At 49.3% G+C, this 15339-nt stretch overlaps 1 protein-coding gene across 4 annotated transcripts in view; it reads right to left on the bottom strand.

The window, feature by feature from the left end:
- The window catches only part of TMTC4 (transmembrane O-mannosyltransferase targeting cadherins 4), a 66861-nt gene that overhangs the window by 12125 nt on the left and 39397 nt on the right, over window positions 1-15339 (bottom strand). For 3 of the 4 annotated variants that reach the window (XM_060191816.1, XM_060191813.1, XM_060191814.1), the window contains 6 exons: window positions 13206-13408; window positions 10362-10533; window positions 8623-8754; window positions 2322-2401; window positions 803-910; window positions 559-700 (listed from right to left, as the gene is read on the bottom strand). In XM_060191816.1, coding sequence (XP_060047799.1) covers window positions 559-700; window positions 803-910; window positions 2322-2401; window positions 8623-8754; window positions 10362-10533; window positions 13206-13408 — 837 coding nt within the window. The remainder of the gene's footprint in view (window positions 1-558; window positions 701-802; window positions 911-2321; window positions 2402-8622; window positions 8755-10361; window positions 10534-13205; window positions 13409-15339) is intronic. The other variant, XM_060191815.1, reaches the window with a different exon arrangement.

Raw genomic sequence — 15339 nt, forward strand, 5'->3', positions numbered from 1 at the left:
ACGTGTCCTGACTTCTTTTTATTTTTAATTTTATTTATTGTCCCTTTTGCTGCCCTTGTCTTTTTATTGTTGTGTAGTTATTATTGTTGTTATTGATGTCACTGTTATTGGATAGGTCGGAGAGGAGAGGAAGACAGAGAGGGGGAGAGAAAGACACCTGCAGACCCTGTGAAGTGACTCCCCTGCAGGTGGGGAGCCAGGGGCTCGAACCAGGATCCTTATGCCAGTCCTTGCACTTTGTGCCCTGTGTGCTTAACCCACTGCACTACTGCCTGACTCCCCCCTTTCTTCTTTTAACGAATTTCTTTATTCATGAGAAAGCTAGGAGGAGAGACAGAGAGAGAAAGAACCAGCCGTCACCAGTACATGTGCTGCGGGGATTGAACTGGGGACCTCATGGTTGAGAATCCAATGCTTTATCCACTGCGCCACCTCCTGGACCACCAGGTGTCTCTCTTTCTACCTTTCCCTTCCCTTGCAGTTTCTCTGTCTCTGTCGAATAAAATCTAAAAAACAAACAGCCGCTCCCGGGAAGAGAGACGCCGCGCGCTGGCTTACCAGACGCCCCAGGTTGTAGTAACAGTCGGGATACTTCCTCCTGTGTCTGATCGCCGTGCGGTAGCTCTGCTCCGCCGCCTCGAACCGTTTCAGGCTGTTCTGGACGATTCCTAGGTTCATCCAGGCTGCGGCGAAGTCGGGCCTGCAAGAGCATTTCCAAAGCGCTCAGGCAGGTGAGAGAAAGACGGGGCCCCAGGAGACTGGTGGGCGGGGAGGGGGGGTCCCTTCTATGTCCCCGGCTTACTGGATCTGCACAGCCAAGGACAGCAGCTCCTCCGCCTCCTGTAGCTCGTTCTTCTCCTTCAAGATATTTCCCAGGTTGTTCATGGCGTGAACGTACTTGGGGTTCAGCCTGCAGGTGGAGAGAGAGTCCAGGCCCTCGGTTAACGCTCAGAGGCCATCGCTGGACTCTGAAAATTACAGACAGGTTTCCTTCTCTCTCTCTCTCTCTCCCTTCCTTCCTTTCTTCTCTTTTTTCTTTCTTCATTTTTTTTTTTAAATTTTGTATTATCTTTATTTATTTATTGGACAGAGGCAACCAGAAATAGAGAGGAAGCGGGAAACAGAGAGAGACACCTGCAGCCCTGCTTCACTACTCGTGAAGTCTTCCCCCTTGCAGGTGGGGACTGGGGGGCTTGAACCCTGATCCTTGCGCGTTGTAACACGTGCTCTCAACCAGGTATACCACCACCCCGGCCCCTCTCTTCATTTCTTATTATTGTCACCTGGGTTATTACTGGGGCTCGGTGCTGGCACTACAAACCCTCTGCTTCCCTCAGCCGTTTTCCCTCCCTTATCTATTTTATTTAACAGAACAGAGGGAGAGAGAGGGAGACACACACACAGAGAGAGAGAGAGAGACACCTGCAGCACTGCTTTACTGTTTGTGAAATTTTCCCCTTGCAGGTGAGGACCAGGGGCTTGAACCTGGGTCCTTGTGCATTGCAACATATGCACTCACCTAGTGCATCATTCAATCATTCGTTTCTTTCTCTTTTAATATTTCTTTATTTTCCCTTTTGTTGCCTTTGCTGTTTTATTGTTGTAGTTATTGTTGTTATTGATGTCATCATTGTTGGATAGGACAGAGAGAAATGGAGAGAGGAAGGGAAGACAGAGAGGGGGAGAGAAAGATAGACACCTGCAGACCTGCTTCACCACTTGTGAAGCGACTCCCCTGTAGGTGGGGAGCTGGGGGCTCATACCGGGATCCTCATGCCCATCCATGCACTTAACCCGCTGCGCTACCACCTGATTCCCTGCAGACACCTGCAGACCTGCTTCACCACTTGTGAAGTGACTCCCCTGCCGGTGGGGAGCCGGGGGCTCGAACCCGGAACCTTATACCGGTCCTTGAGCTGTGTGCCACCTGTGCTTAACCCACTGCACCACTGCCTGACTCCCTCATTCATTTCTTAATGAGAGAGAGAGAGAGAGAGGATATGAAAGAACAAGAGCATCACTCTGGTACGTGTGATGCTGGGAGTTGAACCTGGGACCTCACACTTGCTTGCAAGTCTCACATTCTAACCACGCTGCCACCACTTAGGCTGCAGAGGGCACATCTTTAATCCCAGGAAGTTTAAAGAAGGTCATGAATATACTGCTCTGTGTCGGTCAATGACAGGGACAAGCCTAAGACATGCATCAGGCGAGTGTCAGTATTTAAAAGAAAAAAACCACATCCGTGTCCCCGTGTGAGTGCCATAGGCCGTGATGGCACACGGGACCCCTGTATGTCCTTCAGTGTCACAAACACGTACCTCACGGCTTCCCTGTAGTATCTGATGGCAGCTGTCTGGTTGCCTCTGTCAGCCAGGTTCTTGCCAACGTTGTAGTGAACCTGAGGACACAGATGAGGGCTCTGTCAGCAGTGTGCCTGCTGTCCCGTGCAGCCTCACATCACCTCACCTCTGACCGGACGCAAAGGGGAAAGGGCAGCTAAGACAAGCCACCACCCAAGGGCACACCCAGCCAGGCGGCTGAGCGCACGTCACCAGGGGCAAAGACCTGAGTTCAAGCCCCCGGCTCCCACTTGTGGTTGACTGTTTCTGTCTCTTTCCTTCTATTTCCCTCTCAGTTTCTCTTTGTCTCTATCCAATAACAAGCAAATAAAATATTTTTTAAAAAGAAAACAAATCTTGAAATAAAAAATATCAAAAATATAAACAAATAAATAAAAAAACACAACGACCCAGTGGCAGACCTGGTCGAGTGCACATGTCACCACAGGAAAAGACCCAGGTTCAAGACCATGGTCTCCACTTGTGGAGGGAAGTGGTGAAGCAGTGCTACAGGTCTCTCTCTTTCTCTCACCCCCCTCTTTATTTATTTTGGGTTTAAGTTGTCTTAAAAATTTTGGGGGGGGAGTCGGGCGGTAGCGTAGCAGGTCAAGCGCACATGATGCAAAGCGCAAGGACCGGCATAAGGATCCCAGTTTGAACCCCCGGCTCCCCACCTGCAGGGGAGTCGCTTCACAGGTGGTGAAGCAGGTCTGCAGGTGTCTGTCTTTCTCTCCCCCTCCTCTCTCCATTTCTGCCTGTCCTATCTAACAATGACGACATCATCATCATCAACAACAACAACAATGAAAAACAACAAGGGCAACAAAAGGGAAACTAAATATTAATTTTTTTTAATTATCATTTTTATTTACTGGGCAGAGACAGCCAGAAATCGAGAGGGATGGGGGAGATAGAGAGGGAGAGAAATAGAAAGACAGCTGCTTCATCGCTTAAGAAAACTTTGCCCCTGCAGGTGGGGACTAGGGGCTTGAACCTGGGTCCTTTTGGATTGTAATGTGTGTTTAACCAGGTGCACCACCAGCCAGCCCCCGATTCTCTCTCCCTCTCTATCTCCTCCCATCTCAGTTTCTCTGTCCAATAAATGAATAAAATTAAATCCTCCAGAAAAATATAACTGCATCTTGTCAACCTTAACCTGCTATTTGAACACATTTTGAAAGATGCTGGAGAGGCCAGACAGTGGCACATCTGGTTAAGCTTACACATTACAGTGCACAAGGACCCAGGTTCAAGTCCTTGGGGACAGCTTCAGGAGTGGTGGAGCAGGGCTGCAGGTGTCTCAGTCTTTCCCTCTCTATCTCCTCCTCCCCTCTCAATTTCTCTCTGTGTCTATCCAATAATAAATAAATAAACAGGATTAAAAAATGATGCTGGCTTGGCAGTAGCACAGCAGGTTAAGCACAAAGCGCAAGGACCAGCTTAACGATCCCGGTTCAATCCCCCAGCTCCCCACCTGCAGGGGGGTCACTTCACAGGTGGTGAAGCAGGTCTGCAGGTGTCTGTCTTTCTCTCCCCCTTTGTCTTCCCTTCCTCTCTGCATTTCTCTCTGTCCTAGCCAACAACAACAGCAATAACAACAACAATAAAAACAACAGGGGCAACAAAAGGGAAAATAAATATATAAATTTTAAAAAATGATGCTGGTGGCGGGAACTGTGTGGAGTTGTACCCCTCTTATCCTATGGTTTTGTCAATGTTTCTTTTTCTATAAATAAAAAAAATTTTTTAAATGATGCTGGTACTTTTGTAAGGAGAAGGAACAATGGGACTTTTTTTTCCCCTTCTACTTTATTTGATAGGACAGACAGAAATTGAAAGGGCAGGGAGAGGTGAAGAAGGTGAGAGACACCTGCAGACAAGCTTCATTGCTCATGAAGGGACCCCCTCCCCCCACCATAGGTGGGGAACCAACCAGGGGCTTGAATTTTGGTCCATACTCCCAGAGGGGGAGAAATGATAAGGGGAAGATGTCCAGAGGGCTCTGAATCCCAGTTCCACTAGTACCCAAAGTGTTTGTCACCAGGAATCTTGTTTTTGTACCATAAGTGAAAGGGAAGCAGATCTGGAAAACACCAGAGGAAGCCAGGTCCTGTCTCTCTCATCTGAGAGAGAAGAGGGGAAAAGGGACACTCAGAAGTAGTCATTGTATGATGTGGAGCTCCTAGTGGAACTGGGATTCAGAGCCCTCTGGTCATCTTCCCTGATCATTTCTCCTCCTCTGGGGAGAAATTCTTTCTGGGATGCAGAAAGTGGGAGTTCTGACTTCTGTCATTGCTTCTCCGCTGGACACAGACACTGGCAGGTGGATCCATGCCCCCAGCCTGTTTCTATCTTTCCGTAGTGTGGTAAGGGAGCCATATCTTCTGTAGTGGCCTCTACTTTGTATTCACTGGCTACTGAGTAAACTTAGCCTCCATCAGAAAGGAAGAGAAGGCAGGACCGTAGGAAAAAAATGTGCAAACAGATATAGATACAGATACAAATAGATTAGTTTTGATAGAACTTTTATTTACTTATTGGATAGAGACAGAGAAACACCTACAGTCCTGCTTCACCACTCATGAAGCTTTCCCCCTACAGGTGGGGACCAGGGGCTTGAATTCAGGTCCTTGTGAACTATAATGTGCACCACTGTCTGGCTCTGATAGGTAGATATAAAGTCAGCCCATTATCTACAGTCTTGGGAAAACTACTGCAGCTTCCAGTGGAGGGAATGGGGACACGGAACTCTCATGGTGGCAACTGTATGAAATTATACCCCATGCGGTGCCGGTGGTGGCTCACCTGGTTGAGTTATAGTGCACTCAACCCGGGTTCAAGCCCCCAGCCCCCACTTAGAGGAGGAAAGCTTCACAAATGGTGAAGCAGTGCTGCAGGTGTCTCTCTGTCTCCTTCTTCCTCTCCATTTCTGGCTGTCTCTAGCTAGTAAATAAATTAATATAATAAAAATATTAGAAAAAAGAATTATACCCCTATTACCTTACAATTTTGTAAATCAATATTAAATCACTAACAAAAAAAAAAAAAAAAAGAAAATGTGACTTCTGCAATGGAGATGACCAGTGAACCAAACCAAGTGTTAGCCTACCCACACCAGGCCCCTGGAACCCACCCGGCAGCGGTCTTGGCTCACTGGGCCTCACCATGTCTCGCTCGCCCTCGCTCACCCTCGCTGACAGGAAGCACTTGTGTACCATGGCAGGCCAGGTCTCTCACTGGCCAGCTCAATGACAAACCCCGGTAACGTCTGTGCCCTTCTTCCTTGCCTCAGTTTCTCCCAATTTGGAAAAAAAAAAATTCAGAAACTATTGGGCTGTCAGAAAAGTCAGGACATGTTTTCCTTTCTCTTTTCTTTTTTTAAAAATGATCTTTATTTTATTTATTGGACAGAGACACCAGAAATGGAGAGGGAAGGGGGTGACAGAGAGGGAAAGAGACGCCTGCAACACGGTTTCACCACTTGCAAAGCTCCCCCCCACCCCCTGCAGGTGGGGACCGGGGTGGGGGAGCTTGAACCCGGGTCCTTGCACATCATAATATATGAGCTCAACCAGGTGTGCCACCATTTGGCCTTTTTTTTTTCCTTCTACATTTTTCTAAGCAAAATGTGTCATGACTTTTCCAACAGCCCAATAACATATTCTTTTTGGGGGAGGGGGAAAAATCCTTAACAAAATAAGATAGTGGAGACTAGTTACAGATCCTCTGCTAAGAAACCTGAGCTCTTTGAGGGGAGGAATAGCAGAAGCAGAAGGGGGTGATTACTACGAACCCAACAGAAACGTACAGATAAAGCAAGGACTGTTAACATCAGCGGAATTAAATCACAGGCAATTTATTTTTAAGAAGCCTAAGATAAAGCATTATGCCAGCAGATCAAATGAATGCTAGACGCTCCAGGCAATCCACTTTTAAAAATATAGATATTTTTGGGAGTCGGGCTGTAGCACAGCAGGTTAAGCGCAGGTGGCGCAAAGCACAAGGACCGGTGTAAGGATCCCGGTTCGAGCCCCCGGCTCCCCACCTGCAGGGGAGTCGCTTCACAGGCGGTGAAGCAGGTCTGCAGGTGTCTGTCTTTCTCTCCCCCTCTCTGTCTTCCCCTCCTCTCTCCATTTCTCTCTGTCCTATCCAACAACAATGACATCAATGGTGACTACAACAATAAAACAGCAAGGGCAACAAAAGGAAATAAATAAATAATAAAAATTAAAAAAATATAGATATTTTTAATACTTTGTTTATTACTGGATAGAGACAGAGAAGTTGAGAGGGAGATTGAAGAGAGACAGAGAGACACCTGCAGCCTTGCACCCAGGTCCTTGCACACTGTTATGTGTGTGCTCAACCAGGTGCGCTACCGCCTGGCCCTGGTTGGTAGTCCACCCTTTTATGGAAGCCTCTTGTGGAAAACCTGAAGGGTTTTGGAATCCAGGGAAAAGGCAAACAAGGAGTCCATCAGTACCCTTTGGACTCTCCCTCCCTATAGAGTCCAAATGACACAACAGTGAGTTAAGCCACAAACAAAAAGAAAGATGAGGGGGTCGGACGGTAGCGCAGCAGGTTAAGTGCACATGGCGCAAAGCGCAAGGATCCCGGTTTGAGCCCCCAGCTCCCCACCTGCAGGGGAGTCGCTTCACAGGCGGCGAAGCAGGTCTGCAGGTGTCTCTCTTTCTCTCCCCCTCTCTGTCTTCCTCTCCTCTCTCCACTTCTCTCTGTCCTATCCAACAACAACGACATCAATAGCAATGATAACAATAACCACAACAACGATAAAAACAACCAGGGTAACAAAAGGGAAAAAACGGCCTCCAGGAGCAGTGGATTCGTGGTGCAGGCACTGGGCCCCAGCAATAACCCTGGAGGGGAAAAAAAAAAAAAAGATGAATTTGGGATGATCTCACTCATGGACAGAGTCGAGACATAAGAATAGAAGGGGAAACCCAAGGCAGAACTTGGCCTGGAGTGGTTGTATTGCACCAACATAAACGACTCTGGGGCAGGGGGAGTGATAAGTCTTGGAACATGATGGCGGAGGAGGACCTAGGTGGGGAGTTAGAGGGTGATGTGGCAAACTGAGAAATGTTATACATGGACCAAGCTGTCCTGAGACACCCTATTTCACCAAGACCTCCCAACAAACCCCAGAGACAGGTGTCACCCCTACCGGATGGATAAGGTCGCTGAACTTTTACAAACCAGGTCAGCCCCACCCTAACAGACCCCACCGGCTAAGTGAAGTGCTTGGGAAAATAAAGACAACACGAAGAATGAATCCCTTCCTGCTTCGGCAGACTACCGCTCATTCTAAAGTCTGTATTGGTGGGTGTTGGGAATTGAACTCACCACCTCACACAAAGCATATGCTTTATCACTGAGCTACTTCCTCAGCCCCTGCACATCTTAACACTGCTTACTTTACATACGGACTCCTATCGGAGAAGCTACAGGTCAAAGAGAGTCACATCCTCTCTCTCCCTCTCCCTCTCTCTTTTTCCTCCAAGGTCATGATAAGCTGTGGCCCAATGCCGGCATTACGAATCCACTGCTCCTGGTGGCCATTTCTTCCTCCCATTTTATTGGCTAGGATAGAAAGAAATGGAGAGGGGAGGGGGAGGTAGAGAGAAACTTATAGCCCTGCTTCATCATTTGGGAAGGGAGGACCCTGCAGGGGCTCAAACCTGGGTCCTTGAGCATTGTAATATGTATGCTCAACCAGGTATGCCACCACCTGGTCCCCTCTTTCCCTCTCAATTTCCGTCTCTATCCAATAAATAAGTAAGTTAATAAAGAGTCTATTATGGCAGATTCAAAAGCTCTAAAGTTTGGGGAGGGTACACAGGGACTAAAGAGAGGGTTGGGGACCCAGTGGCTTGTATGGAGGATGACATTTGGGGCGTGTGTGTGTGTGTGTGTGTGTGTGTGTGTGTGTGTGTGTGTGTGTGTAAGCTATCACAAGATGAAAAGCTGTACTCCCATGACAACAGCTGTCTTGCAAATTGACACCCCCCCAGAAAAAAAAAAAGTCAAGGAAAAAATCCTAAGGAAAAAAAAAAGATACATGTACTTTGCATTAATAAAATCACTGCCTCCTGAAAAAAAGGAAGGAAGGAGGGAAGGAAGGAAGCCGAAGTGTTTGGTAAGGGCCCACGCTAGCTAGTGCCTGCATGAGATGAACCATCTCTTGCTTCAGCCGCTGGGCTTCTAGCTGGGCCTCATGGAGTCTCTCTCAAGTGCTGAGGCCACCACCTCCTGTCCGTACCTTAGCATTCAGAGGACACACAGACAGGGCACTTCTGAAGAGCCGCTCTTCACTCCGCCACTCCCCACTGCGGGCCACGCATCTCAGCGTGTTCAGGAGCAGAACTCCCTGGACGAGAGCGGCGATTACTTTCTGCAGGAGGGAGAGAGACAATGGTCAGTGTCGGTGCTGGAATCCATTCACCGCATCGGAGCTTTGTTTTAAGATGTATTTATTTAAAGGGGAGGGAGAGGGGGAGTGGGAGAGGGAGAGGCAGAAGGAGAAGGAGAGGGAGAGAGAGGGAGAGAGAGACAGAGAGAGAACACACCAGAGCCTCACTCCAGCCTATGTGGTATCTGGGATGGGACTCAGGACCTTGTGCATGAAAGTTCTGCACTTTACCACTGAAATGGAAAGATACAATAATAATAAAAAAGATTATTTCTTTTTTTATATTTATTTATTTATTCCCTTTTGTTGCCCTTGTTGTTTTATTGTTGTAGTTATGATTGATGTCGTTGTTGTTGGATAGGACAGAGAGAAATGGAGAGAGGAGGGGAAGACAGAGAGGGGGAGAGGAAGACAGACACCTGCAGACCTGCTTCACCGCCTGTGAAGTGACTCCCCTGCAGGTGGGGAGCAACGGGCTCGAACCAGGATTCTTATGCCGATCCTTGCGCTTTGCGCCACGTGTGCTTAACCCGCTGTGCTACCGCCCGACTCCCCCCAAAAAGATTATTTCTATCAGAAAGGACAGAATAACTTAAGATTTCATATGAAAATGGATAGTCTTCTATTAGAATTTATTGGATAGAGTCAGAGAGAAACTGAAAGGAGGGGGAGTCAGAGGAAGAGAGAAAAGAGAAACTTGCGGCACTGCCTCACCATTTGTGAGAGGAGGAGCCTGCAGGTAGTATGTGGGCATAACTGAGCACACCACTACCAGCCCTTCATTTTGTCTTTTAAAAAATATTTATTTTATTGTAATGGGGGGGGTGAGAGAGAGAGAGAGAGAGACAGAGAGGGAGAGAGATTCCTCCAGACCATTGCTCAACTCTGGTTTATGGTGGTGCTAGGTATTGAACCTGAGACCTCAGAGCCATTTATTTTTCCTTTGATAGGACAGACAGAAACTGAGAGGAAAGGGGGAGATAAAAAGGGAGAGAGGCACGTGCAGCCCCACGTCACTATTCGTGAAGCTTCCTTCATCCCATCCTGCAGATGGGGATCAGGGGCTTGAACCTGGGTCCTTAAGCAGCTCTACCAGGTGGACCACTGCCAGACCCTACTCTCTCTTTATGAGAGGGAGGGGGGAAGGGGAGGAACAGGGGAGAAGGAGAGGGAGAGACAGACCAGACTCCTGCTCAGCTCTGGCTGATGGCAGTGCTGGGGACTGAACCTGCAGCCTCTGGGCCTAGGGCATGCTGAGCTGCCTCTCCCCGGCCCTTCCAAAAGTAATGTAAAGAAAGCAGAACCCCCCCCCCCACCACCACCACCAATCATCCTGCTGCCGAGCCGTCCCTGCCTGGGTCAGTACCAACCTCCTCTTGTCCTCCTCCTCCCTTCTTTTATTTTCTTTGCCAAGACAGAGAGAAAATCGAGAGGGAAGAAGGACAGAGAAGGAGAAAAAGACAGAGCGACACCTACAGCCCTACTTCCCCACTCGTGAAGCTTCTCCCCCGCCCCCTGCAGCTGGGGGACGGGGGCTTGAACCCGGGTCCTCGCACGTGGCCTCGGGTGCTAGCTCTTCAGCCACGTACCTTCTTCCCGGTGTGCCTGCCAAGCGCGCCCAGACCCATGGTGAGCAGCACGCAGTAGCCGGCGCTGGGGAGGTAGAGCACTCGCTCGGCCACCACGAAGCCCACGCGGAAGAACAGGTTGCTGGCGGGGAGAAACGGGATGACCAGGAGCCCCAGGCCGAGCGTGAGGACCCTGCAACGGGGGGGGGGCGGGGGGGGGCGGCTGAGGGCAGCTGCTGCGTCCAGAGGAAGGTGCCCGCAGGACGCCCAGGCCTTGGGTCCTGCTCATGTCCTTCCTTCCTGTCATGGTGGATTGCACGGACGGCTCTATTCTGATTTTAAGACTTTTTAAAAAAAATGTATTTCTTTCTTTCTTTTTTTATTCATTTCCTTTTGTTGCCCTTGTTGTTTTATTGTTGTAGTTGTTATTGATGTTGTCGTTGTTGGATAGGACAGAGAGAAATGGAGAGAGGAGGAGAAGACAGAGAGGGGGAGAGAAAGACAGACACCTGCAGACCTGCTTCACTGCCTGTGAAGCGACTCCCCTGCAGGTGGGGAGTGGGGGCTCGAACCGGGATCCTTATGCTGGTCCTTGCGCTTGCAGCACCTGCGCTTAACCCACTGTGCTACAGCCCGACTCCCTAACTTATTTTTCTTTCACTTATTATTATTTTTATTTATAAAAAGGAAATAATGAGGCTCTCCACTGGTCCTCTTGAGATACTGCACTGAGACCCGTCGCTGAATTCGCCTCTGTATTTATGTATTTATTTACACAGAAGATTTTTTTTCCTTTTTTTAAAAAAAGTATTTATTTATTACTGGATAGCGACAGAGAGAAATTAAGAAGGGAAGGGGGAGACAGAGAGAGGGAGAGAGACAGAGACGCCTACAGCCCTGCTTCACCACTTGTGAAGCTTTCTCCCTGCAGGTGGGGTCCAGGGGCTTGAACCTGGGTCCTTGCGCACTGTAAGGTGTGCGCTTAACTGGGTGTGCCACTGCTTGGCCCCTCTGTACTTATTTTAAAAAATACTGTATTTATTTTATTTTAATGAGAAAGAGTAGATGCAGAGGGAAAGATACCGAGAGAGAGAGAGAGTAGAACACGGCTCAGCTCTGGCTTATGGTGATGCCAGGGATTTGAACCTGGGACCTCAGAGCCTCACGCTTGAGAGGTTTTTGCAGAACCATCATGTTGTCTCCTCAGCCCCCAATTATTAGTATTAGTAATATTGTTTTAATTTGATAGGACAGAGAGAAGTTGAGAGGGGAAGGTGGGATATACATATAGAGATACAGGGAACTGCAGACCTGCTTCACCACTCATGAAGTGTCCTGGACCCTATCCTCCTTTCCTTGTCTTTTCTCTTTTCTTTTCTCTTCTCTTCTTCCCTCCCATGCATCCACTGAGCACAAACAAGGTGCAGCACAAACAATGTCAGGAGCAGAACGGGCTCAGCCTGGCAGTGCCAGGACGGGACGGAGGATCTTGCTGTGGTGTTTAGCGTCAAGGGGGAAGAGGCTGCCGGCAGTGCCTGCACTGGGGAGGCAGGAGCGCCCCTCACCGCCCCGCAGCTCCTCTCCTTCCACGGGGCAGGGACAGCTTGGCGGAGACTGGTCCCCACCAGCCCAATCCCAGCTTCCCAGGAGGAGCACTTTCTCCCCAAACCCGATAGTAATGACAGCGATCCTCAAGACGGGGCAGTGACACACCTGGTGGACTGCACAGGTCCTCACGTGCAAGGACCCGCCCGGGTTCGAGCTCCCAGTATCCCGCCCCCACACACACACAGCAGGAACTTTACAAGCGGTGGAACGTTTCTCTCACTCTGTCTCCCCTTCCATCTCAATGTCTCTCTGTCTCAACCGAATAAATAAATATTTCCAAAAATATAGAGTGATAATGAGCAGGCCTCACAGCAATTACTCTCTGGTTCTGACCATTAATCACTCCGTATCCCTGGTGGCAAAATGGACCTCGAGGGGGCCAGGTGGTGGTACATCTGGTTGACAGCACATATTAACTATGTTCAAGGATCCTGGTTTGAGTCCCTGCTCCCCACCTGCACAGGCTAGTAAAACAGGTCTGCAGGGGTCTCTCTCTGTCTTTCCCCCTCCCTTTTTTTAAATAAAGGTTTTTATTTGTTAATAAGAAAGATAGGAAGAGAGGGGGTTGAGTGGTGGCACACCTGTTTGAGAGCACACGTTACAGTGCACAAGGACCCAGGTTCAAGACCCCTGGTCCCCACCTGCAGGGGGAAAGCTTCACAAGTGGGTGAAGCAGGGCTGCAGGTATCTCTCCCTTTCTATCTCCCCCTTCCTCTCAATTTCTAGCTGCCTCTATCCAATAACTATATAAAGATAATAAAGATATTCAAAAAGAAAGAAATATTGGAGAAAGAGAAAGAACCAGACATCACTATGGTACATGTACTGCAGGGGATCAAACTCAGGACCTCACGCTTGAGAGTCCAATGCTTTCTCCACTGCGCCACCTCACGGACTACTTTCTCTCCCTTTCCCCGATTTCTTCTCAAATTCTCTCAGTCTGTAGCCAATATATACATATCAAATGTAAATAAGAACACAGACATTAAGAAACAAGTCAACAATAACAAGTCAATTAAAAGCATCTCAAGGTGCTAGTTCCCAGGAAAGGACTTGGTGGGGAGGGGGAAGCTGAAACCCACCTTCACAAGCACCTCCCCCCGCCCCAAGCTCACGCCCCTCTAGATGAAGCCGCCCCTGGCTTCCAAGAGAATTCGAGGAACCCCCGTCCCACCCATCCACACGCACGTGAGACCCGCATGCCAAGTTCCCACGAGCTGCGCTGGGCGCGCAGGTGCTTCTGGCCGGAGCCCTCACCTCCGCTTGTGGCCGTCTTGCGAGCACAGGGCCTGGCCCAGGAGGCCGGCGAGGCAGAGCCACAGAGCCACCAGCGCCAGCACCCTGAGGTCGCGGGGGGACGTGATGAGGGGCAAGCAGCCCATGGACCAGTCAAAGCACAGCCACCAGGGGCACAGCAGCAGCCAGGCGTTGAGGGAGTAGTAGTAGTTGTAGTTGACGGCCTGTCGGTCACATGGAGCACAAACACCTTCTCAGGAGTGAACTCGGAGGAAAGGAGAAAAAAAAATGGACCCCAGGGCCCAGATGGTGGCGCACTTGTTTGAGGACTCAAGGAACAGGGTTCAAGGCCCCCCTCCCCCCTGGTCCCCCCCTGCAGGGGAGATGTTTCATGAGCAGTGAAGCAGGGCTGTAGGTGTCCCTCTCCCTCTCCCTCTCCATCTCCCCCCGTCTCAATTTCTCTCTGATCAAAATAAAGAATAAAATAAATAAATAGGAAGAAATAGCTGCCAGGAGTCGTGGATTTGTCCTGCAGGCACTGAGCCCCAGTGGATAACCCTGGTGACAGTAAAAAAATAAACATGAAAATAAAAAAAGGTGCGAGTCGGGCTGTAGCGCAGCGGGTTAAGCGCAGGTGGCGCAAAGCACAAGGACCGGTGTAAGGATCCCGGTTCGAGCCCCCAGCTCCCCACCTGCAGGGGAGTCGCTTCACAGGCGGTGAAGCAGGTCTGCAGGTGTCTGTCTTTCTCTCCTCCTCTCTGTCTTCCCCTCCTCTCTCCATTTCTCTCTGTCCTATCCAACAACGACAACAACAATAATAACTACAACAATAAAACAACAAGGGCAACAAAAGGGAATAAATAAATAAAATAAATATTAAAAAAAAAAAGGTACCCTGACCTCACTTTGGAGACAGTCATGCTTTCTTCTATTATGGGGGGGGGGGGGCTTAGAAGGGCAAAAAAAATATCTGTCATTTTCTTTTAAATAATCTATTCATTTGACTGGAGATGGTGGACAGCACCACAGTAAAGGACTCTGGGGTGGGGGGGGTGTTCTGGTCCTGGAACATGATGCTGGGATCTAGGTGGGGGATTAGAGTGTTATGTGGAAAACTGAGAGATGTTACACATATACCAACTATGGGACTTTGCTGTCAACTGTAAACCATTACCCCCCCCCCCACACACACACACATAAAGCAAAGGAAAAAATCTGCTTATTTTGTTTTATTTTATTTTTTTCCTCTAGGGTTATCACTGGGGCTCGGTGCCTGCACTATGAATCCACTGCTCCTGGTGATCTTTTTTTTCCTTTCCATTTTGCTGTCATTGTGGTTATAGTTATAGTTATTGTTGGACAGGACAAAGAGAAATGGAGAGGAGGGGGAGAAAGACAGGAGGAGAGAAAGATAGACACCTGCAGACCTAATTCACCACCTGTGAAGCGACCTCCCTGCAGGCAGGTTTGAGCCGGGGGCTCAAACAAGACTCGTGCCGGTCCTGTGCTTTGCGCCATGTGTGCTTAACCCGCTGCACTACCACCTGGGCCCCAGTTCACTTTATTTTAATGAGAGGGAGGGGGAGAGGGGGAGAACAAGAGCCCTGCTCAGCTCTGGCTGATGGTGGTGCTGGGGGCTGAGCCTGGGATCTCTGAGCCTCAGGAAGGAGAGTGTTTTTGCAGAACCATGATGCTGTCTCCCTAGCCCTCGGATTTGCTTCTCTCCTCTCTCTTTAATATTATAGTTTAATGAGATAAACAGAGGGAAAGACACACAGAGACCAGAGCCCTGCTCAGCTCTGGCTGATGGTGGTGCTGAGGACTGAACCTGGGACCTCAGAGCCCTAGGCAGGAGAGTCTTCTGCACAACCGAGATCGTCTCCCCCACCCCATGCTGTCACTTTCGACCTTGGCCATGGAATTACCATATACCACTATACTCGGACAACCCCCCACCCTGCCCCCTATTTTTAACGTCATAGTCTCCTTAGTCAGTCATCTTCTCTCTCTTTTTCACACAGATCACTCCATTGGGGACACAGTTACAAGACACTGTCAAGTCCCATCTCCCCACAAGGTGAGCACAGCACAGCCTCTACCAACCAGTCCCCCTCCACCACAAGACACTGGGTCTCTGTGCCATCCCCCCCCGACC

Source organism: Erinaceus europaeus, chromosome 5, assembly GCF_950295315.1.
Source record: "Erinaceus europaeus chromosome 5, mEriEur2.1, whole genome shotgun sequence".
Taxonomy (NCBI): Eukaryota; Metazoa; Chordata; class Mammalia; order Eulipotyphla; family Erinaceidae; genus Erinaceus; species Erinaceus europaeus.